Genomic DNA, 26251 nt, shown 5'->3' on the forward strand with positions numbered 1-26251 from the left:
TTAATGTCCTGACCATGAATCTTTTAATGCCAATTTTACTTTGGCTTCTAAATATGTTAATTAGTATAGCTAAGAAAGTTATAATGAAAACTAGAAAGATGAGAGGAAATAAAGAGGTTTCCATTCAAAAGAGAGCAAACGTTAATTAAACTAGCAGGTTTGGACCAAGTATAATTAGAAGAAAATATATGTGTATATTCTGAAATTTTTCAGAACATAGTATCTTTCACTTATCTTCAAGAGAAATATTTAATTCAGCATCTGGACTTTAAATCTGATTGTCGCCATCAGATTGCACAATTCTCTACGTAACTACGTAACGGTGAGGCGTCTCCGAGTCAAAGTTATCGACGTGTCCACACCAGAGAGTATCTAAATAAAAACTGGAGCTGTTCTCCAAGTACTATTTGGAATTTTAGCCAACTAGTCAATGAAAAGGGAATCTTTCCTGCCTGTTTGCTTTCACTGTCCATGTTAGGAAACTTCACGATAGGAGATGAATACAGCTATCCGGTCCAATCCAGTAGCTGTTACCAGGCACTTGAAATGTAGCTGGTCTGAAATGAATGTGCAGTAACTGTAAAATGCACGTTGGATTTTGAGGACTTGTGTGTAAAATATCTCATTAATAATTTTGGTATTGATTATATTTTGAAATAACATTTTTGATATACTGGATTAAATCAAATAAAATATCAACACAAATCTCACCCATTTTTTTACTTTTTAACATGACTACTAGAAAATTTGTAATTACACACGTTGGCTCGCACTATATTCTATCGAACAGCACTGTGCCAGAGCAAAGAGGAGATGGAATTCTATGCATCATAAAAAAGAAATAGAAGAATTCATGGGGTGAACAAAACCACTTCTGTTATCATCATTTCAAAAAAAAAAAATCCCCGCAGACTAAAGTTAGATTGATTAAAATAAACATCTTCAAAGACACAAATGAACGGCGTATGAACGCTGAACCATGTGCATCGATAAGCATTCCTGCTTTACAATAACGGTCCACATGTCATCAGCCCAAGAAATCAATGAAAAGTGGTTTCAGAGTGTGAAGTCATCCTCTAAGCCAACCATGGAGGCTCCATCTCCCTCCAACTGCTCACTGACAGGCATGTAACGTGCTCACCTGTACCTGGTTGTTTGAAACCCTTGTGCAGTCATGGTTGGCGGACACAGAGAGGTGTGTGGGAAAAAGACAACTGACAGATAAAGTAGTGAATCAACAAGCTAGATGATGCATCCAGGACGCACTATAAGGAACAAATACTGACAATTCTAGAGGCAGTCAGACTCTGTGCAGTGGGCATCACACCCAAGAAATGCTGATCATGAAACGCGTAGGCAAGCTGCCCACTGCATTTACCTGTCACTACTCCATGCTGAATGCCTGGTTGCCTTAAGCTTACTTTCTCTGGGAGTCCAGGAGCTCTTCGTAGAAAGTGTCCAGAACTTGTTCATCCCTACCACAGTTAGGACTTTCATTTCAAAGGGAAAAAGTTAAACTAGATTAATCCAAAAAATGGGGTGACGGTTTATGGTTCATACAAATGAAAAGGCCAACACACTTTAATTTCAGGCATAACTGGACATCAAGGCTGTGATGATTTTACTATCATCACAGATGATAGTAAAGATGGCTGTAAAGATGGCTGCAGCTCTGGACTTACATTCCATCCTCTCTGCTTCCCCCAGGTGTCCCAGAATTGATTTTATTGGCTCTGATCCTGTTACATGTTCACTCCTGAACCAATCACTGTAGTCAAGGATAGCTGATGTTCTGACTGGTCACTATGGAAAACAAGTCACCTCCACCCAATTCCAAGGCACAGGTAAGGAAGGCAGGTCCCCAAGGAAAACTTCAATGTTTTTACCAGAACACTGGGGAAACAGATGCTGGGCAGACAAAAAATTATAGGTGGCCACTGCTCTCTCTCAATCTCCATTATCTAACCCGCATATAAAAGATACACAATTGATGAGTTTTTCCAATGAATGCACGCGTGCGTAAGAAATATCCAATCCCTGATGTATGCCAAACATAGAAATGATGTATCTGTTTCTAAATTACCAGCATATTAGTTACATACATTCACATAACAAATGCTAATTGAGTGTCTACTAGTGGCCAGGGATTATCCTAGCCACTGGAGACACAGCTGTGGAACAGCAGAGACAAAGCTCCAGTCTTCAACGAGCAGATATTTAAGAGCGGAAGGCAGCATATGCAAGGTAGTAAACAAGCCAGTCAGGTAGTATGTGTAAAGAGTAGGAACAAAAATAAAGCAAGATCAGGGGAGGGAGAGTAACCGGGTGTCAGGGAGGAACTTTCTGCAATGATGACATTTGCACAGAAAACTGAAGTGCCAAGAAGTGTCAGAAGAAAACAGGTGAGTATCTGGGGGAAGAGCAAAGTGCAATCACAGGAGTGGGAGCTCTGGGGATGTTCAAAGGCCCCCACTCCTGTGGCTGCACTTTGCTCCTTCCCCAGATATCAGAAGGGCCGGGGTGGAGTTTACGATGGGAGAAGATATAGGACTTCAGGCCAAAGGAGCCAGATCACACAGGGCCTTGTAGACCATGGTAAGAAATCTGGATTATGTACTATGGGTAATGGAAAGCCATTAGCTGGTGGAGAAGAGGAAGGTGAAATCATCTGGCTACTTGAGAAAAACACCTCATAGGGACACAACGTAAGAGAATCATCAGATTGGAAGCTGCGGGGGGAATCCAGATTAGAGTGGCTTCGATCACAGTGGTGACAGTGAAGGTGGTAAGTAGTGGCTGGAATTGGGTACTGAATTGACCTGTGAGCAATGAAGTTTACACAGACGTGTGCATAAGATCACCTGGTATTTATATATCCTCATGGGCTAATGGGATCATTGAAATTGCCTGCCCATCAAATTAAAAATAAGTCTCATCACTTTATTTGTGCTCTCATGGTTCTTTAAACACACCTTAGCAATTATATTAATGTTGTTACATTGTCCTCATGTGTTTATATTCCTGTCTACAATACTCCCCACTCTCACGTTGGAATAGCCTAAAATTTAAGAACCATATTATCATTTTTGTATTTCCATAGTCTATAGGACTGAGGCACTTAGTAAGCTGGGAATAAATGTTTTGCGTTAGAAGGATGAGTAGATGGGTGGGAAAGAGGAAGGAATAGGGAGAAAAGAAAGGAGAAATGTCAGCAATTCGTTACTAAGAACTAAGAATACAAGCCCCAAAGGGACCTTCACTTGGCTTCCCTGGTATATTTATAAAGAGGCTGAGTAATTTAAAGAATGTTGCAAATTACATAGGACCCATGTACTACTCACTCTTAGATGAAGGGTCTATTCAAAGAAGGGATGACAGAAATAGATTCAACGATCAGGTTAGCCGGTGAGTCTATGACTATGAGGGAATTAGGTTTCTTACCTAGCATTCCAATTAAAACAGAGCTCCGTACCTCTCCCAACACCTCCAAGTACCTCGCCTCTCCAAGTACTAAGAAGTTAATGTATAATAAATTGCCCAATTCCATGCAGTAGATACAAAAATCGAATATTCCTTTACAAGGCTCCTAGGGTTGAACACACGATCACAAAACATAGAGGACATTCTCCCTTCATTCCCAGAACTGCCCACTGACCCCCGTCCTATAGACCAAGAGAACACACAGGACATTTAACTCTTCTCTAAGCTCAGCTGCAAATCGAGAAACGGAATCCACATTTCTAACCTACATCCACATGGTCAGGCTCCGTCCCGCACAAGAATACGAGTCAATTTTCTTATAAATATATCCCTGTGCCTTCAGAGATCCAGTTATTTCCAGCAGGCTGGATTGGCATACTGTGAAATTCAAAAGCAAATACACATCTTTCAATATGCTTCCAGACGGTTTCCCTGCTGCCACCTAATCCACCTGCCAGCCCCCATATACCATTCCTCTCCATCTCCTGGGCTAAATTCCTCAAAAGCAGGTGAAGTACCTAAAATCATTATTCTTAATGGCATTGAGATCAACAACTATACACTGAAAAAAATAAACTTACGTGAATGCATTCTATTAAAGAGGCCAGTTTGTGATTGTGTTGTATCAACTGTTCTCAGCTGGGCACAAAGATGTCCCCAGGGAACACCTGGCCATGTCTGGAAACATTTTTGGACACAGCCAGGGGGGTGTTACTGGCATCCAGTGGGTAGAGGCCTGGGGTGCTGCTAAGAATCCTACCATGCACAGCCAACTCCCCTCCCCCCGCCTCAGTGGTGTCAATGGTGCCCTGAGAAACCGTGGGCTAAATATCACAATTTCGTCCGCAGTTGTAAACAGTGAAATCGAAGGAGGCTTGCTGCCTCTCCTTGGACCTACTGTCCCACTTGCCTCACGAGGCAGCATGAGGGGCTGCTGGATGATCTCAGATGACCGTGATTCTGCAAAGGGAAGGGACCGTGTGCTTGAGCCAGCTACAGAGTAAGCACTCTAGACGTTTTCTGCATTTGTTTTTTATTGCTACAGAACAAATTACCACATAGTTAGCAGCTTAAAAATAACCCCTATTTATTAGCTCACAGTTCTGCAAGTCAGAAGTCTGGGCACAGTGTGACTGGGTTCTCTGCTCAGGGTTTCTGCCTGAGCCAGGCTGCATTCCTTTCTCTGGGAGAGAATCCACTTTCAAGTTCATTCAGATGGTTGGCACAGTTCAGTCCCTTCTAGTTATAGGACCAAGGCCCCGTTTCCTTGCTGGCCATCAGCTAGAGGCCACCTGCATTCGTTGCCACGTGGCCCCCTCCACCTCCAAAGCCAGCAATGGAGAATTTTTCACATGTCAAATCCCCCTAGCTATGAAACTCTCTGCCTTTCCTGATTCTGTGTGATCAGAGAATAGGTCACACCTACCTGGACAATCTTCCTGTCTTAAGGTCAAGTGATGTGAAGCCTTCATTACATCTGCAAAATCCCTTCCCAGCAGCACCTAAATTAGCAGTTGATCGAATCACTGGGAGAAGGTGTGCATATACCAGAGGCTGGGAAGCTTGGGGGCCAATTTAGAATTCTACTCCCACAATTTTTATATGTTATCATTATCTCATTTAACTCTCAAGGTAACCCTTTTGAAACAGGAAGGAAGGCGGCAGGGCACAACCTCTAAAAGCATGACATAGCCCTTGAGGATACAACATAAACTGGTTAGAACCAACTAGTTAGAACCAACTAGGTTCAAGATGGCAGAAGTTTCGACTTCCAATTGAGCCTCATTATGTGCTCACTGTAATACATTAGCATATGCTAAAGGACACACCCACAGGCGCCATGACAGTTCCGAGGCTGACCATAAAAGGCCAAAAAGTGGGCGTGGCCCAATTCCTGGAAATCTCTGCCTCTTCTTCAAGATAGTTGGAATAATCCTCCCACTCATTAGCCTATGAAATTACCCAGCCCATAAAAACTAACCAATCCATATTTCGGGGACTCTCGCCTTCTCAGATGTCTCACACTCTGCCTGTGGAGTGTGTTTCTCCCAGGGCCGTTCTCGCCTCTTGAGATGGACAACATTCTATCCACGGAATGTGTATCTCTCTAAATAAATCCACTTCTTACCTATGACTTTGTCTCACTGAATTCTTTCTGCAATTAGAGAAAGAATGGGAGCTTCATTAAGTCCTGAGACCAGGTGTGTGATCTCAATTAAAAGACAGTGGGTTCAAGTCCCAGTGTCGGTTTTGGCTGGGTTCAAGTCCCAACCTTAGGTGTACGGTTTCACTTTGAAGGTTTTTTTTGATTTTTTTTAAATTTTTTTTTTATCTCTGCTTTACAGTCAGGGAAACTAGATTCTCAGATAATTTGATAATGTCCCAAAGCTGGGTGAAGGATACATGGGAACTCTCTATATTATCTTTGCAACTGTTTGTGAGTCTAAAACTATTTCAAAATAAAATGTCTGGACTTCCCTGGTGGTGAAGTGGTTAAGAATCCGCCTGCCAATGCAGGGGACATGGGTTCGAGCCCTGGTCCGGGAAGATCCCACATGCCGCGGAGCAACTAAGCCCGTGTGCCACAACTACTGAGCCCACATGCCACAACTACTGAAGCACGCACACTGAGAGCCCGTGCTCCACAAGAGAAGCCACCACAATGAGAAGCCGGCGCACCACAACGAAGGGTAGCCCCGCTCGCTGCAACTAGAGAAAAGCCCGTGCGCAGCAACAAAGAGCCAACGCAGCCAAAAATAATTAAATAAAAATAAAATGTCTTTAAAAAGAATAATTTCACCAAGATCACGTAACTCTTAAGTGAAAGAGATGAACTTCTAAAACTCCCATGCATTTTAACATACCATCCTGCCTTCTTAAATTACTGCACAAGGCATTTCTAAGGTGACAGCATCTCTAAAGCCCCTGAGGACATTTTTCTAGAGCAGGGGGTCCTCAAACTTGACTGCACATTAGAATCAACTGGGGAGTCTTTTAAAAACACAGATACCTGGGCCTCATCCTCAGCTATTCTGCTTTCATTGGCCTGGGGTAGGCTCTGGGCATCTACATTTTTTTAAAGCTCTCTAGGCTGAGACTCACTGATCTAGATATTATTTTATTATAAATGACAGTGCTAAATATATAATATTAGAAATTAGCATTTGCTTTATGCACAAAAGGAATCTTTTAAAGGGACTGGAATTCATCTTACTTCAGTGCCTTTTACAGGAAAACAATGGCTGTAAAACCTGAGATAAGACTAAGCCTTCGGAAAACACATTAGCATATTTAAAGAGTGAGAACGCTTTTCAGTAATTCTTTCAGCCACATCTCTGTGCTGCCTACAATAGACCTCAACTCCACAATCAAGGTAGAAATAAAAATTGTGTTCATTATTTATCGACAGAGAAATTCATCTGGGGTAACTCTTCATTCGCCTCCTCGAAGTGACAAAGGAAAATATGAAAGGGAGCTGAGGAATTGTAAAGTCACAGAATGAACCCACAGACACTCAAGCAGCACTTGGCTGTGGGAGAACTCAGTAAATAATGAGAGAGATAATCTCCTTTGACTAGCTTATCTCAATCCCTTTCAAGTGCCGGTTCTAAAGAAGGGTGTGCACATAGCTGGCTTCTAGTAAATTAGGGATGTGCACTTTATAATTTATATTAGAAAGCATGCCCCCTTGACTTGTGGTGGTAATAAGGGCAGATAAGATATTTCAAAGCTCAGTGGCATGAATAGGCAGTCAAAAGAATTCAGCTGAACATGAAATCCTTCCATACATCAAAGGCATCCCTTCAGGAGAGGTGAGCGTGCAGTCCAGACAGAACACTCTCACCAGACTTGTATTATGGTATTTGAGTGTACGGGGCCCTGTAACTGGACAGAGAAACCGTGGGAACGCGCTTCCATGGGAATAACTTGATCTAACTGAAGAGGAACTCCTGGGTTTGTGGACAGAGATGTGTAGGAAAGCCAGGCAAATATTTTGGGTCATGAGAGCCTTCATGTGCACTGTTAACATTAGGCCTGTTTATACTTGGACTTCAGGAATTAATCAGTACCATTTTCCCTTAAATTGTTTATTGTTGATGGTGGGAAACCATGCAATTTTACCAGCACATGTGCTCCACTGGAGAGAACTGGTTTTCTAAGTCACTGTCTTAGGCTCATGGAAAACAAAGAATGAAGTGAGTTCTCAGTAACTCTGCATGTTATACAACCAAGGTGGGAGTGATATTGGGCGGATAACGTCAGTGTCAGCAAGTCAATCTCTGGCCATAGCTTACATCCCATATGCGTTTGGCATCTCAGCTTTTCACAGAGTAGGTCTTTCTGTCTCCCTCTCTCATAAAATATAGAATTGTATGCAACTAAGACCCATATACAGGGAGATCAGCTCAATGCTTTGTGACGACCTAGAGGGGTGGGACAGGGAGGGTGGGAGGGACACGCAAGAGGGAGGGGATATGGGGATATATGTATACATATAGCTGATTCACTCTGTCATAAAGCAGAAACTAACACGACATTGTAAAGCAATTTACTCCAATAAAGATGTTATAAAAATAACCCCCCCCCCCCCCCCCGCCCTCCACACACACAAAGAAGACCCATATATATGCAGGCTCCTTCAGCAACAGCAAAAAAAAAAAACTGGAAACAAATATATTAATCGGAAGGGAATGATTACATATACAGCAGTTAAAAGAATAAGACAGATGCTTACGTCGTGATAAGGAACTCCAAGATACACATTATTTTTAAGCACTTCTCCACCAAAAAAAAAAGTGCTTCAGAAATAGTACTGGCTAACACAATTTACGTACATTCTAAGGGCACACACACAACAGAAAGAATCAACTCTGGTTTCAAAAAGAGCTTCAAACTGATAGGTAACTGTGGAGCTCTTGGCTTGCGGCGCATGATGCCAGACCTCCTCCTGTGCGTTAATTCACATGCCAAGACAGAAACCAAAATACGATTTAGTCTTGTTTGGACACACAGATGGTTTGACTGTGGCCCTGTGAGGCTTACTGACAGGTGAGAGAGCAAATGCAGCCCAGAGCCCCACCCACTTGTTCTCACGCATGATGTAGGTTACAACTGCGGAGTTACTGCTCCGTAAGGCACACGAGATACCCAGGCACCCAGTGAAACGTCTGAATCATGTCTGGAATTCGGGTGGTCCTGCATGCAGAAGGGCAAGATAGAAGAGAAAAGAGAGCTGAAAGACTCATAGAAAGAGGGCAGTGATTATGTCATTGGGTAGCTTGGGTCCAGCCTAGCTGAAACCTAGTCATCCAGTACAAGGTGGGGGAGGGGAAGAAGGAAAGAGGAGGAAGGGGGACGGGAGGAGGGGGAGGGGGAGGGGGAGACGGGGAGGGAGGGGGGAGAGGGGGAGGGAGGGGGGAGAGGGGGAGGGAGGGGGAGAGGGGGAGGGAGGGGGAGAGGGGGAGGGAGGGGGGAGAGGGGGAGGGAGGGGGAGAGGGGGAGGGGGAGGGGGAGAGGGGGAGGGAGGGGGAGAGGGGGAGGGAGGGGGAGAGGGGGAGGGAGGGGGAGAGGGGGAGGGAGGGGGGAGAGGGGGAGGGAGGGGGAGAGGGGGAGGGAGCATCAATGACCACACTTACAAGGTGTGATGCATTCCAAAAGCAAAAACAATTCTCCAAAAGCATGTTCCACTGGTCTTCTATCTCCCCGGAGAAGGCTCTTTGCGTACTTCTTTAGGACAATGATTCACAGGCCCCAGTGTCCCCGGAACCATCTGTGAAGCTTTTCTTTCCTTTATTCAAGTGGACACACAGGCTCTACCTAGTACCTACTGAATGTTCAGAAGCGGAGCCTAAATATACGTAGTTTTTTCCCCTCCAAAGTGCCCAAGTCTTTTTCGAGCGCATGGGAAAAAAAAAAATTGCTACTTTAGACCTTGAATAGCAATATGCCGACTGGTGGTTAAATATCGTTAAGGCCTCCATCCGTGTCTTAGCTGAATCTTCCTCTCCATGGCGCCAGTTTTGTTTTTTTGTTTGTTTGTTTTTGCAGTACGCGGGCCCCTCACTGTTGTGGCCTCTCCCGTTGCGGAGCACAGGCTCCGGACGCGCAGGCTCAGCGGCCATGACTCACGGGCCTAGCCGCTCCACGGCACGTGGGATCTTGCCGGACCGGGGCACGAACCCGTGTCCCCCGCATCGGCAGGCGGACTCCCAACCACTGCGCCACCAGGGAAGCCCATGGCGCCAGATTTAATAATTCAATATATGCTCAATCAATATAAACTGTTATTAATATCTAGACTAAAACTTTACTGTCTGTGGGTGGTAAGGTGGATCGGCATTAGCCAGTTCTGCTACAATAATACCAATTACTACCTGATATATTATTACACTATCAATGTTATTACTAGGTGCCAGGAACTGGTTTTTAGCATTGTACACGGGCCATTTTTGTTTCAGTTAAGCATCCATAAACCTGAGAGAGGAACTCCCGTTATCCTCATCTGGCCAGTGAAGAAATTAAGCCCAGAGAGGGTAAATAATCTGACCTGGGTCACACAGTAAAGCCATTACACTGCCCTGCTTTATCTTATGCACCTTGATCCTCATCTTTACTGATTTCTTTGCTCTTTCCTCTTTGATTCTTTATCTTCCTCTCATTTTATGTCTTCACAGTTGATCAAGTAGTGGTTACCTTCCCCCAGAAAACCCCCAGGACTCTCACCAGGATGACTGCCAACATCCAAGGGCTCATTTCCTGTTCTGACGAGCTTGAAAAGGCTCCAGGGCAGGAGCTTCAATTACCCTTTCCTTCCTAGACCCTCTCAGAGACCAAAGTCAAGAATAATCAAGGAACTACCATATGACACAGCAATTCCACTCCTGGGTCTATATCTGAAAGCAACAACAGTAATGCAAAAAGATACACGCACCCCCAGTGCTCACAGTAGCATGATTTACAATTGCCAAGATACCGAAGCAACCTAAATGTACATCAACAGGTGAATGGATAAAGAAGATGTGTGTGTGTGTGTATCTACACACACACACACACACACACACACACACACAATGGAATACTACTGAAAAAGAGTGAAATTGTGCTATTTTCAGCAACATGGATGGACTTGGAGGGTATTATGCTAAGTGAAGTAAGTCAGACACAGAAGGACAAATACTGTATGGTATCACTTACACAGGGAATCTAAAAACTACAACAAACTAGTGAATATAACGGAAAGAAGTAAACTCTCACAGATACAGAGAACAAACTAGTGGTTACCAGTGGGGAGAGAGAAGGAGGAGGGGCAATATAAGGGTAGGAAAGTAAGAGGTACAAACTATTACATATAAAATAAGCTACAAGGATATACTGTATAACATGGGGAATATAGCCAGTATTTTTTTTTTTTTTTTTTTTTTTTTCCCTGCGGTACGCGGGCCTCTCACTGCTGTGGTCTCTCCAGACGCACAGGCTCAGCAGCCATGGCTCACGGGCCCAGCCGCTCCGCGGCACGTGGGATCCTCCCGGACCGGGGCACGAACCCATGTCCCCCGCATTAGCAGGCAGACTCTCAATCACTGCGCCACCAGGGAAGCCCGCCAGTATTTTATAATAATTATAAATGGAGTATGACTCTTAAAAATCGTACATCACTATATAGAACATCTGTAACTTTATAATATTGTATACCAACTATAACTCAATAAAAAAACAAACAACAATGAAAAGAATAATCGAGGATAGAGTTCATTCATCGCTCGTCACAATCCTGAGAGAGGGAGTAACCATTGCCCATTTCTCATCTCTTTACAGATGAGAAAACTGAGGTGCAGAGCCCAAGACTCACAATTCTGGCCCTTGGGGAGACTGATGCTTCAGTGGCCATCCTCTAACAGGCATAGAGCATGGGGAGAAAGGATCAGCCTTTCACCCTCCCATGAGAGCACCCTTCAAATCAGCCTGGGGGTCCCGCTCTCTGGCAAGAACCTTGGTGGGGTTTTCTGTTTGTTTTTTTGTTCAATGAAACCTAGATATGCTTTATTAGGATGAAAGAACTTTACATTTGTTTTAAATATCAAAATAACACAAAGAACTAGTTCAATATACAACACCCTTCCTAGTCTTCACAGAGAACTGAATTTTTCTAGAGAGACACTGGTACTCAGGAAACACGACACAGTCAAAATATCTATAAAACTCACAAGATACTTTACACAGTTTCCAAAATGATGAATCTTGATATTTTAGATTTTTCTTTGTAATTGTTTTTAAAAGAGTCTTTAGTGATTAAAAACAAAACTTAGGATTGGAGACTGAAAGCTAAGTTCAAAGGCATTTCCACTTTAGTGTACATCATAAATCCCGTCATCAGAACACCTTGGCAATTTTTTTTAAAAAAAGACTGCCTGGCATTTTGCTAAAAGTGTTGTTATGAGCAAATAATCATCTTCACACATCATGTCTGAAAGGAGCATACAGGAAAGAGGAAAAAAAAAAAATCTTTTTACCCTTGATGAAACAAGGCATAACCTAAGGAAACATCTCTGATTTGGGTCAGCCTGTGTCCAAAAACTTGTAAATAGAACCCAGTCTAATCCTTAACCTCACGTGATCCTGTCAAGTGACCAAAAAGTGCCAAGGGGGTGTGTGTCACGCAGCAAACCTCTGCTGGTTAACGAGGCCCCACAAAGCAGGAGAGCCTGCGTTCTTTCTGCCTGTCTGGACTAAGGTCATTTAACTTCAGCCCTTTTATGAATGGAAATCTTTCTAAAGACTACCGGGCAGCCAGCGACCAGCAACAGACAACTCAATGGCGGAGCTTTCTGAGTCATAAAATACTTCTGAAAAAAAGGAGATCAAAGTGTTCCCCTACTGCCTACTGAAACCAACTGCTACCAAAGCTCCTTTCAGGGACCTGGGCTCTCGGGAGAATGGGTCCCTGCCGTCAGAGTCCGAAAAGGCCACCACTAAGAAAGAGACAATGGGGACATCAGGGCAGCCAGCCATGGAAGAGAAACACCACTTATGGTTTAATTGTTCCAGACAAAGCAAAAGGAAAGGAAGGAAAACCAAGTGACAAAACTGGACGGTGCATCGGGCAGTCAAGGCTGGAGGGATTTCGTGGTACGTATTCCACTCTGAGCCCCTGATGTGATGCTGAGGCTGGATCCTAATCAGAGACTGGACAGAAGATGCCAAAGGAACAGCACAGCTCTCTACCACTCCCGCCAGCTGGGCCCCCTGCTGAGGTGATTAATCAGAGGTAAAGCACCCACGTCTCACAGATCTGGGCACAAATGCTATATGGGTGGCATTTTTGCATGCCTCTTGCTTTGATCTTCGCATTGGAGCTGAGTGTCCAGAGTTTAAGCAAGAGGTGCGTTTTCCCAACCGGAAGACGTACGCGGTAACTGGATTCATCTGGTACCAATAAAGTACAAATAATCTCAGACCTAAGAATCGTTCTTTCATGGTGAACCATGGAACCCTGGGCAAGTTGTGGATGGAAGCATGGCTTAAAAGAGGGGATGGGGAAGCAGTCAAATTAGTATCAAAATCCCACCGCTTGGAGCTTCACAATAATGCACATTAGAAGGTGGGAAATGTATTAGAGCAAAGACACTTGCTTAATAAAACTTCCCCGAATTCTATCGGAATGTATGACCAGGATACCACTTATAGGGTCATAAAACCCTTTTATGGCTGGAATACCTCTTAGTTAGAAACCAATACATAATATTATAGTACCTCTTTTGGGAATTAGCGCTTTGCTGATTTTCTTGTCACTACCAGACTATGAAGAGAGGTTCCTTGAAAAAGAGTTTCCACAGTCAAATAAGTTAGGGAAACTTTTTAAACAGAGATAAGCAAATGTCTTTAACATAGGACATTTCTGAGTTGTTAACATCCTAACCTAAAACCATACTCCATGAACGTTTTGTTCCAGGGCTCCGTGGAATCACAGCCTGGTTCAGAATAAAATAGCATTTCTCGGTCTAATATCACCACTCCATTGCTTCCTTAGAATGAAATCCAGTGACACGGAATACAGCATCCACCCTGCTTGCAGCTTCTTCCACCCTGTGCCCTGAACAGTGCCTGACATAACAGAAGCCCGTCAATACTTGAATGACAGTCATTCAATGTATCGTTCCGGTCAGTTCTCCAAATGTGACATTTCTACTAAGTTGCAGAAATCGGCTCAGTCTGTCAAACCAACAGCAATTAAGAAAGAAAAACTTGCCTATATGTCCAATGTCTTAATCCAATGGTTCTCTAATGTTAATACGTATTAGAATCACTTGGAAAATTAAAAATACATACTCCTGGGCCCAGCCTCCCTGACCTTCTGTTGTATGTAGAGATATTGACATTTTCAACACCTCAAGTTAAGCTAATCCAGCTGACCACACTCTGAAAATTACTGTCTTCCTGAAAAAGGAATGCTGAGGTAGAAAAAATGGGGGCAAAAGGGTCTTTGAGATCTCCTAGTAGGTAGGAAGAAAGACAAAGGTTTGTCCTAGCATCCCAGACAACGAAATTAAGAAATACAGGTGAAAGTCATAAGAAGGCAGGTTGTATGTAGTTCAACATCAAGATGAAGAGTCTCCTGACAATGGCATAGGCTTCCTGGATGTAATGACAGTTTCATCAACGTGGTGGTCAAGGAGATGCTGGGTATGGTCAAAAGAAAGTGCATGACAGAGAGTGATTAGATTGGGCTCATCGGCAACCCTGAGATTCTGGGACAAAGTTCTGCAAACCTACATAACCTTCACAGGGTGTAAGGCAGCCAGGCATAGGGGGCAGTGGTGAGCTGGAGAGAGCTTGTTCCTGTTGAAAGGCATTCAAAATTTAAAAAACTTAAAAGCAGGGGCTTCCCTGGTGGCGCAGTGGTTGAGAGTCCGCCTGCCGATGCAGGGGACATGGGTTCGCGCCCCGGTCTGGGAGGATCCCCCATGCCGCAGAGCGGCTGGGCCCGTGAGCCATGGCCGCTGGGCCTGCGCTGGGCCTGCGCGTCCGGAGCCTGTGCTCTGCAGTGGGAGGGGCCGGAGGCCCGCATACAGCAAAAAAACAAACAAACCACACACAAAAAAATACTTAAAAGCTTTTGCACAGCAAAGGATACCATAAACAAGACGAAAAGACAACCCTCACAATGGGAGAAAATATTTGCAAACAAAGCAACTGACAAAGGATTAATCTCCAAAATATACAAGCAGCTCATGCAGCTCAATATCAAAAAAACCAACTCAATCCAAAAATGGGCAGAAGACCTAAATAGACGTTTCTCCAAAGAAGATACACAGATGGCCAACAAACACGTGAAAGGACGCTCAACATCATTAATCATTAGAGAAATGCACATCAAAACTACGATGATTTATCATCTCACACTGGTCAGAATGGCCATCATCAAAAAATCTACAAACAAATGCTGGATAGGCTGTGGAGAAAAGGGAACCGTTGGTGGGGATGTAAATTGATACAGGCACTATGGAGAACAGTATGGAGGTTCCTTAAAAAACTAAAAATAGAACTACCATACGACCCAGCAATCCCACTACTGGGCATATACCCAGAGGAAACCATAATTCAAAAAGACACGTGCAACCCCAATGTTCACAGCAGCACTATTTACAATAGCCAGTCACAGAGGCAACCTAAATGTCCGTCAACAGAGGAATGGATAAAGAAGCTGTGGTGCATATATACAATGGAATATTACTCAGCCATAAAAAGGAACGAAATCGGGTCATGTGTAGAGACGTGGATGGACCTAGAGACATACAGAGTGAAGTAAGTCAGAAAGAGAAAAACAAATATCGTATATTAATGCATATATGTGGAATCTAGAAGAATTTTATAGATGACCTAATTTGCCAAGCAGAAATAGAGACACAGACATAGAGAAGAAATGTACAGATACCAAGGGGGAAAGGAGAGGGGTGGGAGGAATTGGGAGATTGGGATTGACACATGTACACTATTGATACTATGTATAAAACAGACAACTGATGGGAACATACTGTAGAGCACAGGGAACTCTACTTAATGCACGGTGGTGTCCTAAATTGGAGGGAAATCCAAAAGGGACGGGATATATGTACAGGTATGGCTGATTCATTTTGCTCTGCAGTAGAAGCTAACGTAACATTGTAAAGCAACTATACGCCAATAAAAATTTTAAAGAACACCCCCTCCAGACATAACAGGAGGCAGGATTCACTCGTGGAAGTTTGCAACTCCTGTTTGATGGATTATTCCAAGTAAATAACTGCCTACTTAACTCCTGAATAAAATGAGACCCATCGTGTGTGGGGGGTACATTTTAAGAGACTATTTCGAGTATAGTTTAATTCTGAACTACTGAATTCCCTGCCGGAGAAATCCTAACCGGAATATGTATGTATGCAAATATATTTCACTATTAGAACCCCTCCACCCTCTCTCGCTTGCTCTTGGAGTTTCCCTAACAAGTCAAGTTAATGGTTAGCTTTCCTGTCAGTACTCTATTATCTAAAGGGGACTTCTCACTTTTTTTAATACACACTGATGCACACTAGGAAATTGCTAGAACCTTGAAAGTCACTCTGATGCCAGTTGCCAGCACCCGTCTCGGGGAAACACCAATGGAGACACTTCAGATGAAAGAAGATTCATCTCAGTCTCCTTCACCTCATGTCAGTTTCTGTATTCGTGCCAGAAGAGTCGTTTATCTCTTCTGGCTTGTGAACTGACACGCGTGTAAGAGACCTGCCCGTCCACCAAGCATGTCAGAGACCTGCCCGTCTCCTGAAGCCTTGAATCATCCACTATTCTATCCACTACGTCTGCATTACAGCACTTGCTAATTCACTTTAGGAACCCCCTGTCTGACCAAAGAAGGTGAGCAGTGTTCATGGGTTCTGGGTAGCTAGAAGGAAAAATTCTTCCTCGTGGAGTGATGATTTTCCTCCATCCCCATCTCTCAATGGGCCTAGAGAAGAGATTCCTCAATGTGGAGCCTCAAGTGATTTCCCAGGGTTCACTACTGCTATTCAACAGTGTTTCATATGCAGGTCAATGCATCGTTAGAGATGCAAAGCCATGATATCAAAGATGCTAAGCTGGCAAAGGTGTTTTTGCTCAGAAGCCTTGTTTCTCTTCACAAAGAAAGGAAAAAGCACCACAGTTTGGGCTGAAAGCATATACAGGAGTCCTCCACTTTCGCAAGTTTGCTTTATGTCACTTCGCTTTTACGAAAAACCCAATTAGCACCTGGTTTTTGCTAACCAAAAGAAATACGAAGAGGATTTTCGTTTTTATGGAAAAGAAAACCAAAGCAAAATAGCAATCAGCGTGGTCAGTGTTTGTTGGTTTTGCACCTAACCCTTATACAGGCGGTGCTCACCCTAAGCAGTGAGAGTGGCACCGCCCAGCTCCTTCCCCAGGAACTGCACTAAGAATCTCTGCATCAAGCCACTGTAGCTCTGAACTATGTCTGTGAGCACTTGTGCTTTATGTCAATTTATTTTGTGCATTCATTGCCAAGATGTGTCCTAAGGTAATTGCTTCTTTGCTTTTGTCATTTTGGCTTACGAAAGACTTCATAGGGACGCTCTACTTTCAGATAACAGGGAAAACCTGTATAATACTTCTTGTCCATATATGATATCACAAAAGAGGGTATACAAGTGGCCAGTAGGCATAAGAAAGGATACTCAACTTCATTAACCATCAGAACAATGCAAACTAAACCCACTGTGTGATACTGCTTCACATCCATCAATGGGAGTGGCAAAAATGGAAAAGACAGACAACAGCCAAGTGTTGATGAGAATGTTGGAGCAACTGGAACTCTTATACACTGCTGATGGCCGTGTAAATTAGTGCAACCACTCTGAAAAGCTGTTTGGCTGAATCTAGGAAAAGAGCGGTAAGTGCAGTTCCTGGGGAAGGAGCTGGGTGGTGCCACTCTCCCTGCTTAGGGTGAGTGCTGCCTGTATAAGGGCTAGCTGCAAAACCAACAGACGAACACTGACCACACTGCTCGCTATTTTGCTTTAGGGAAAACATATATATTAACCTATGACCCAGCAACTTCAGTCTTTGGTATGTTTCCAACAGAATGTGTCCATAAGCTCACCAAAAGGCATAGACGAGAACGTTTAGTATTACTCCTCCTAACAGCCCCAAACTGGAAACAATTTAAATGCCACCAACAATTAGATGGAAACAACGTAGAATATTCATACAGAGGAATTATTGTATGACCGTCTCTTAGGTAAAAAATTTTTAAATAGGCGAACTTAAGCTATGTTACAAATTAGGACAGTGGTTACTTCTGGTGGACAGGTGGGGGTCTTCTGGGACACTGGTAACGCCCTGTTTGGTCTGGTTGTTGGTTACAGCGGTGTGAACTTTGTAAAAATTCACTAGGCTGTACTCCACGATTTTTGCATTTTTCTGTACATACATTTTTGCACTTTTCTGTATATACATTATACCTCAATAGAAGTTACAGGCGTGAACACAGAGCAGTGTCTCAGCTTCTCATTTGTGGCTTTGCCCTCTTCCTTGTTTTATTTTTCTTATTGTTTGATTGAGGATGGCTGTGTCTGTATTTTGCTGCTGTTCGGCAGGGACTTGGGGAGGTGGGTAATGCAAGGGGGATAAGCTTGATCCTCTCCCTACCCCATGCCCCATGGGCCCAAACAATTGGATAATTGGAGTCAGATGCCTAGAGATGGCCGTGGTCTTAGAAATAATTTCACATGGCTCAGGAGAGGAAACTGAGGCCTACAGAACTAAAGTTAATTAAGTATATGTGGCTGGCTTGTTGAAAAGTAGGAACAGATTGTGAGTTTCATGATTTCAATTTATAACAGCCTTATAAAAAAGAATGAAACGCTATTTGCAGCAACATGGATGGCCCCAGAGATGATCATACTAAGTGAAGTAAGTCAGACAGAGAAAGACAAATATCATATGATTTTGCTTATATGTGGAATCTAAAAAAACGATACAAATGAACTGATTTACAAACAAGAAACAGACTCACGGACTTTGAAAACAAACTTATGGTTACCAAAGTGGAAAGGTGGGGGGGAGGGATAAATTAGGAGTTTGGGATTAACATATACACATTACTATATATAAAATAGATAATCAACAAGGACCTACTGTAGAGCACAGGGAACTCTACTCAATATTCTGTAATAACCTACACGGGAAAAGAATCTGAAAAAGAATGCATATATGTGTATGTATATGTATAACTCAGTCACTTTGCTGTACACCTGAAACTAACACAACATTGTAAATCAACTACAGTCCGATATAAAATAAAAATTGAATTAAAAAGATAAAAGCAAACAAAAATCAGATTGGTACGCAAAGAAAAAATATTACATCGGCCTTATACACGGGCAGATGTGGTTGCCAATGACTTCTTTCACCTTCAGCCCAAAGATGGAACTTTTTAACTTGCCTCATTCTATGTGTTAAGTGGTCATTCCCCGTTCAAAAGTGAATCTCCTTCTTAGGAGAAACAACCTGACATCTATGAATATGGGATAATTGGTCAGATTTCCTATCACTCACAGAAAGTGGAATATTGACCGCGTTAACCACGGGGAGACTAAGCTCCTTCCAAGAGCTGCCGTAGCACTTCCCATGTAGGAAGTCACTTTATCCCCACGGTGCTGTAAACCCCCTTGTTATTCCCATTGTAGAGGGAGAGAGACACTAAGACACAGAGAGATTCATAACTTGCCCACGGTCCTACTAGTAAGGGCTGGTATGAAAGATGAACTTGGACAGACTACTCTTCACCACTGGGGTATCTGGAATGGGATAGTTTAAGCCACTGTGATGGAGGGCCTAACCTCCTTCTGAAGACATAAGGATACTGGAATAGACAGGAGAGAGGGAAAAGAGGGGGACGTTCCCAAACGAGCAAGAGACTCATGACAACCAAACCAACCAAACAACAAGAACAAGATATATTCACGTGTGTGTGGGCTGCTTAGGTGCGTGTAACTATCATAGAACATATAGGTCACTAGTAAGCCATATTGTTCATTTAAACAGATCCAGCTCAGCCAGGAATTGTTAAATCTTTGCTTCACTCTATAGTTTAAAGACCATACGAAAAAATATCATAACTCTGGTTGTGATAAAAGATTTTAACTACATGTCAAGTCACAGTATGAAAACAAACAGGTTAAATAATAAAGTTTCAGCTAGCCAAGAACATGGGAGTCTTCACTCGCCAGCGCCTAAGCCCCCCTCTCTCTTGCTCAATCACGATGTATTCCGTACATTACACTAACTACACCCTCAGCTGGGCTTTCTCACATTTTCCTTCTTCTAGCCACGCCACAGCATGACCATGGTGTGTCTCAACACACACAAACTCTTCTGTCAGTTACAGACACTTCTCAATTGCAACACAAGATGAAATCAACCCAGATCACCATTTATTGTCTCACAGATGACTGAATTCTGAGACAAGCATCCTTTATACCAATATTCTTGATCCCGAGCCCAACAGCTGAGGATTACACAAGAGGAAACAACGCTTGTCCCAAATCTTTTTAAGTGTCCTGCCTTCCTGGATGCCACACTTAATCCCACCAGCCCCTGAACACACCACATCACACTCAGAAAGGACGCCTTATGTGAGCAGGACAACATGAACAGATTAGTCGAAAGAAAACAAGAGGCCTCCCTTCCACAGGGAAGGTTGGGCTTCCCAGGGCAGTGAACACACTTTTGCATTAAATACAGTTTTCCCTGTTTCAAAGCACTGTAGAGGCACGCAGCTTGTTGGATTTATATAAAGCCTGGTCTCTCAAGACTTTCCAAAGCGAATGGCATCCATCAAATTAATTTCCTTGGGGGATCGTCTCAAACATGGAAAATGAAGAGGCCCAGACCATTAAACATCAAAAGAACGTTCTAAATGGTAATTAAAGTTCTTTTAGATAGATTTTCTTTTTCTGGGAGCAGATTAGATTAATTCAATTGAGAATATTATACGTATCAAAGCTGACAGTGTGAATGTGTGGAGTTGGCTGCAAGAGCACTTAGGATTGCAGACATCTGTTCATTCCAGTTATACAAAACACAGGAAAGAGGGAGTAGGGGGTGCTTACCAAGCCGGCACATGTAGACACAGCGACGGAGGACAAGCTGTCGTTTCTGATAAATCCCTGATAGAAACATCTTGGCACCACGGGTTCCCGAGTCTCTGAAGCACCATCTTTTCCAAGTACCTGGACGATAAAGTGACTGCTCAAGATTGCCGAGGGCTTAAGTTCTAAGTGTAGTTCCTGTCCAAATGCTGAAAATCGGTAATGCAGGGAGCTGCTGGCACTCTGCGTCGACCGCTTCTTCCTGCCGCTGTGCAAAATGTCGTGTGAAACATACGACCCGCCCGAGTCCACTTCTACCGGCGTGACAAAGACGTAATCTGCAATGGGAAAGGTTTCGCTGTCAGCACCCACAGCCCCAAGTGCCCGAGGGTCCCTTTCCAAAAGGCTGGCAAAGAGCAACACACAGCTGAAAGATACTTGTTCTATGGCCACGCACCTAAACTACATGTAATTCAGAGCAGCTCATGACAAGGAGAATTGTGTGATCTTGACAATTAGCTCTGCCACAGCAATTCCTACGGAAACTAAAAGTCAAGCACCATCTTGTTGAACGTCAAGAATGTTTCTGGAAAATGCCACAACTCTCATGGTCTGCAGAGAGAGATGGACTTTTTATATATTAGTCATAGAGTCATCCATACATAAAAATTGATTTGGGGGAGACGGTATTAATAACTATAAAACCCACAAAGCCAAGAAAGGAACACTTTTTTCCAAGATGATACCTTTGTGCTTAAACTACATTGGGAGCATTGGGGTGGGGGGGGGGGACAGAGTTTAAATTTCAAATGTAACTCACAGCACTGAGTAACCTGAGATGAATTCTCAGGTAATTAACAAGTAACTGTAGTGTTATGTTTCCAATATTAATTATATGTGATAATAAAACTCCAGCACTTGTATCACTCAGCGTTTTACAAACGAGCTTTCCCTGGGACAATTCCATTTAATTGTAAGCATAAAATAGAGTGGATACATAAAAACGCCTCGAAATTGTCAGAACTTCCCACTACAGTCTGTTGCTGAAAATTGCTCAGACATGTTGGTGGGGGCGTGTCAGATCAGGGGACACCTGGAAAGACGTGTTTAAAAATACCTTCACCGTTGCTCCCTAGAGCAGCGCTAATTACTGCTTGTCCCAGAGAAGAGAAGTTAAACAATTTGCTGCTTGAAAAAACGAGGCTAGCCAACTGTTTTCTATCACACGACATTGAAACTGAAAAGTATCATCCCACAAGATGATCTGGAATATGCCCTCTGCGCATTAAAAAACGCTCTGTATTTCCACTTTCTAGGCACAGAATGGGAAACTAATTTGGACCGTGTTTAGAAAGATTCTGAATAACCAAGAGGCATGCTTGAGTCACTTGGGTCCTTGGTTACTGGAGGAGGAAAAGCAAGAGGAATTTCCCTTTTCCCAAAATAGTCAACAACCGGAAAAAAGAAAAAAGAAAAAAAAAAAACAAGAAGAGAAAAGAAAGAAAAAAGCTAAGGAATGAACAGAAGCCCTGTAGCTAGCAGGGATCAACGAGTGATATTCTAATTGGTCCTACATTTTTTTTAAAAAATCCCAATATGACAATAATTTTCAACTATGTTCTGTGTATGAACCATCTGTTACTCATATTGCTTGAGAAATTCATTCTTACAATGTCCTTGCCGTTCTCCCCCACTTTCTTCTTCACTCCTTTAACTAGAAATACTATCTAATTGACATGCATATTAAAAAGCAATTGAAAAAAATGTTTTTCTCTTAACCTTAAAAACGTTGAGCGGGATATACATGATTTCTCTTCTCTTAAAAATTGCTACTATGCCATCTTCCTGGTATGTGGCTTTTGATTAAACACAGCTTTTTCTTAGGGACAAACACCTTCTCCCTCCCCCATACTAAAATCTAATTGTGAAAACCATCCCTGACGTGTGCTCAGACACAGTCTCTGTAAGCTGATTCTTACCTCCTTGACCAAAGCCATCTGAAACTCTGCCTGCTCTTAGCTGGGAGAACACGCAGAAGCCTTACCCAGCCAGCGGTCTGCAGGATCAGCCTGCAAAGCCCCCCACCCAGACACCTGCTACTAGTTTGTTTCCAAGGGGAGAATGAACAAGCAGGCTGATGGTAATATTCAGTCCTTGATGGGAAGAGGGGCAGTCAGGGCCCCCGCAGTGAGTGATCTGATTAATCGGCTCAGGGACTACCTAAAGATGAGGTCCTTACAGGTGGTAGCTGGAATGGAGGGGACCTCCAGCCATTTGGCCCCGATGAAACAATGAGGGCTTGTTTTAGAAACTGCAGCCAGCTTTTCTGGTTGGACAAAAGGCGAATTTCTCAAGGGCAAGTTCCTGGCTCTCCCCTGTCCCCTCACTCACCCACTCCCTGGTGGCACAGCCTTTCTCCATGACTCTGCCATCCCCCCTCTCCCCAGTATGATCCCTGGTCCCCTGAGAGGAGGAGATAAGCCTGCAAGACTAAAAAATGATAAAACCCCGGCTAGACATCAAGGTCTTGCTATAGAAACCTTGGATCAGGAATCAGCTGTTCTCCAGTAGCCCATGGGAACAATGGAAACAAGGATTTTCCTTCCAGGTGCCAGGGAGAAGTTAATAAATGACAGAAGTAAAGAGTGTTCTGGAAGTTTGAAGCGAGGGAACTTCAAAGAAGATAAAGCAAAACCCCCCGCCCCCCCCCACCAGAGGCTACCTGCTTTCCTCTCTCTAAAAGTGATCTTTGGGAATCAATGATACGAGGGAAGAGAAAAGGGAGAAAGAAGGAAGGAAAGGGAGAAAGGGGACAGGAGTGAAGGGGGGGGGAAGGAAAATGGGGGAGAGGAAAGATGGGGGAGGAAAGAAGATGGGGGAAGAAGGGGGCATGTCCTTTGCCGGAAGAGGAAGGAGATGAGGAAGGTGCCCTTTGATATCAGCTACCTAGTCAATGTCCACTCACTTTCTAATTTCTCACCGCAGCACGGATTTTTTTTTTTTTTTTTTAAACCAGCCGTCTGTGAACGAGGGCAAGTATTGTTTTCTCATTTATGTGACTTGCAGCTTGAGGCACTGATTCTTCCGATAAGTTCAGAGTCCGGGCCACATCCCCCTCTCCAAACAGGAACCGTTTCCAGGACGCGCGCACACCTGCCACGTGGGGGGGAGGGGTGGCCTCGTCTGCCCTTTCTCTCTTTGGGGGGAAAGAAAGGACAAAGTGCCTGGAGAGGCCCTTCTGCGGTGGGGCGCGCGGGGGGGGGGGGGCGAATACGAACCGTGGTTTAATCCGCTGCCGCCGCCGCCTCGGCTGTCACTGGCTAAGGCTGCGGCGACCGACGCACAGCAAAGGCAGCAGAGCTGGAGCGCCTGCAAGAGAAAAGGTGACACCGTGCGTGAGGGGCGCGGCGGGGCTGGGGTCCCCGGCCACCCGCCATCGGCGCCTCCCCGCCGGGCACCTGCCTTGGCCACGCGCCCCCGTCCCGCCGGCCCCCACGGCGGGCCCGAGCGGGCGGCGGGGAGGGCGCACGCGAGCAGGAGGGCGCACTCCATGGTCAGGTGCGGGCGCGGCGGCTGCGGGCGGCGCACATCCTCCCCGCCGCCCCGGAGCGCAGCGCTCCAGGTGCGGCGCCAGGTGGGAGCCGCCGCCGCTCACATCGCGGGCCGGGCGCGCCGGGCCTCCCCGGCTCCGGCAGCTCGCGCGCCCTCCCTCCCGCCGGCGCCGGCCTGCACAGCGCCGCCTGCGGCTCCTGGAGGCGGCACGGGGGAGCCCCGGACCAGGGCTGGCGCGCGCCTCCGAGCGCAGACGGCCGGGGGATTCTGTTCGCGCCTGCCCTCCCGTCCGTGCGTCTGTCTGTGTCGGGGTGAGCGTCTGAGGCTCCCGGGGCCAGTAGAGCCAGCTGGCTCCTCCAGCGCGCCGGAGCCGAGCGCCCGCCTCTCCACCGCACGGTGATTGGCGACCAGCGGCTCCCGGGCCCGTCCGAGCCCCCGGGCTGGTGCAAGGGCGTGGGATTCCCCGCTCCCGCTCCGAGGGAGGGGGCGCACGGGGAGGGGAGGCTGGGGAAGAGGAAGGGGGAGGGAGGGAGCGACCGCCGAGGGAGGGAGGAGAGCGCCCTGGGCCAGGCTGGGAAAACGTCACTGAAGCGCACGGAGGGATGAGCCGAGCAGGGCGGCACTCAGGTGAGTGGCGCGACTTCTCTCGCTGCCAGTGCAGACTTCTGTTTTACAAGTCTCCTGGCGAGACAGCCCAGGTGTTTAGCGTTCTCAGTACCTCCAAAGGGCCAGCTGCCCTCCTCTGCTTTATCTCGCTCACCTCGGACCCTCTCCTTGCAAAGGTGGGCCTTATTAACCCCTTGATAAGGTCGAGGAAACCGGGCTTGGCTGGGCTCCAGAGTACCTCGCTACCCAAAGAGTAATCCCGGTAACTCGCAAATCTCAGGCGGCCTGGAGGGCTGGAAGCAAGAGCCTTGACACCGGCTGCAGCTGTGAAAACCCAGGCTGGCTGGCGGTGGCCTCACCTCTTCAAGTGACCGCGTTTCCAGCTCCTCAAGATTGAATCCTGGCCCCAGACCCCGCAACGTGCAGAAATGAGCCGTAACATACACTGCTGCCATCTCCATGAATGCGCATCCCCTCTGTTGGGTGCTTGCTGATTACACACCACATTTATTTGATCTTTTGATCCCCACTGTTTGCAGTGATGAACAAAATATATTCTCCTCACAGGCTAATGGAAAAGACCCTCAAGGGATAACTCGACAATACCAGAACCAAAATGATCACAAATAGTCTACAGGAAAAGAATGGGGTCCTAAATTAGAAAGAATAAGAGCAGAAACTAATTTAATTGGAGGGGGTCTAAGAGTGGGTGTGTAACTGTAAGATGTCTGTTAGGAGCTGACATTTCAAAGAGGACTAAAGAGAGGGGGTCAGTTTTATAAAGAAAGGAAGAAGTGAGGTCTTGCATGTCCGGAGACAGAGCACAGTGTAAGTGAAGGTCTTGAAGTAGGAAACGTACCTGCCATGATGGAAGGCCTACAGGCCAGAGGGAGAGACAGAAACAGCAGATGGCCAGGTCAACAGGACCTTGTGGGCTGTGGGTGAAGCATGTAAGAAACTTAGATTTAAGGGGTGTGTGTGTGTGTGTGTGTGTGTGTGTGTGTGTGTGTTCAGAGTCTGTTTCACTGGATGCATCAGTGAAGATCTAAAGCTGGGGCTAGAAAAGCAGAGAAGGTGGCACAGCTTCTGTTTGGAAAGGCCTCACAGTGAGAAAATCTAGGTTAAACAAATCACGTGGGTTTCACGACGTAATCTGTTTAAGCTCTTGTGGCCTCCATTTTATAATCTGTAAAACGGGAGTTAAGCACAATATAGCAAAAGCATCGCAAGGATGAAGTGAATGTTCTTCTGAGCCCTTTATAAGTGGGCTTTAAAAATAAGAACAGATGATACCCGGAATTTCTTTTACTTATCCATCTTATGGCACACTTGAATATGCATCAATATCACCCATGATGCTGGCTTTAAAATACAGATGCCTGGGCCACCAGCCATGGACATTCCGATTCACGAGATTTGGTGTTGGGCCCAAATATGCATTTGTAGCAAGCAGCTGTGGGTGATTCTGACCCAGGTAACTTCAGTGCTTT

General features: G+C 44.9%; 1 protein-coding gene across 1 annotated transcript in view; it reads right to left on the reverse strand.

Moving 5' to 3' along the window:
* The window catches only part of ADAMTS18 (ADAM metallopeptidase with thrombospondin type 1 motif 18), a 158559-nt gene extending 134404 nt beyond the window's left edge, over positions 1-24155 (reverse strand). The window contains exons 1-3 of the mRNA XM_032614263.1: positions 24066-24155; positions 23882-23972; positions 20625-20941 (exon numbers count right to left, since the gene is read on the reverse strand). Coding sequence (XP_032470154.1) covers positions 20625-20941; positions 23882-23972; positions 24066-24155 — 498 coding nt within the window. The remainder of the gene's footprint in view (positions 1-20624; positions 20942-23881; positions 23973-24065) is intronic.
* Between the last annotated feature and the right edge of the window lie 2096 nt (positions 24156-26251).

The sequence above is a fragment of the Phocoena sinus genome, chromosome 19 (assembly GCF_008692025.1).
Source record: "Phocoena sinus isolate mPhoSin1 chromosome 19, mPhoSin1.pri, whole genome shotgun sequence".
Taxonomy (NCBI): domain Eukaryota; kingdom Metazoa; phylum Chordata; class Mammalia; order Artiodactyla; family Phocoenidae; genus Phocoena; species Phocoena sinus.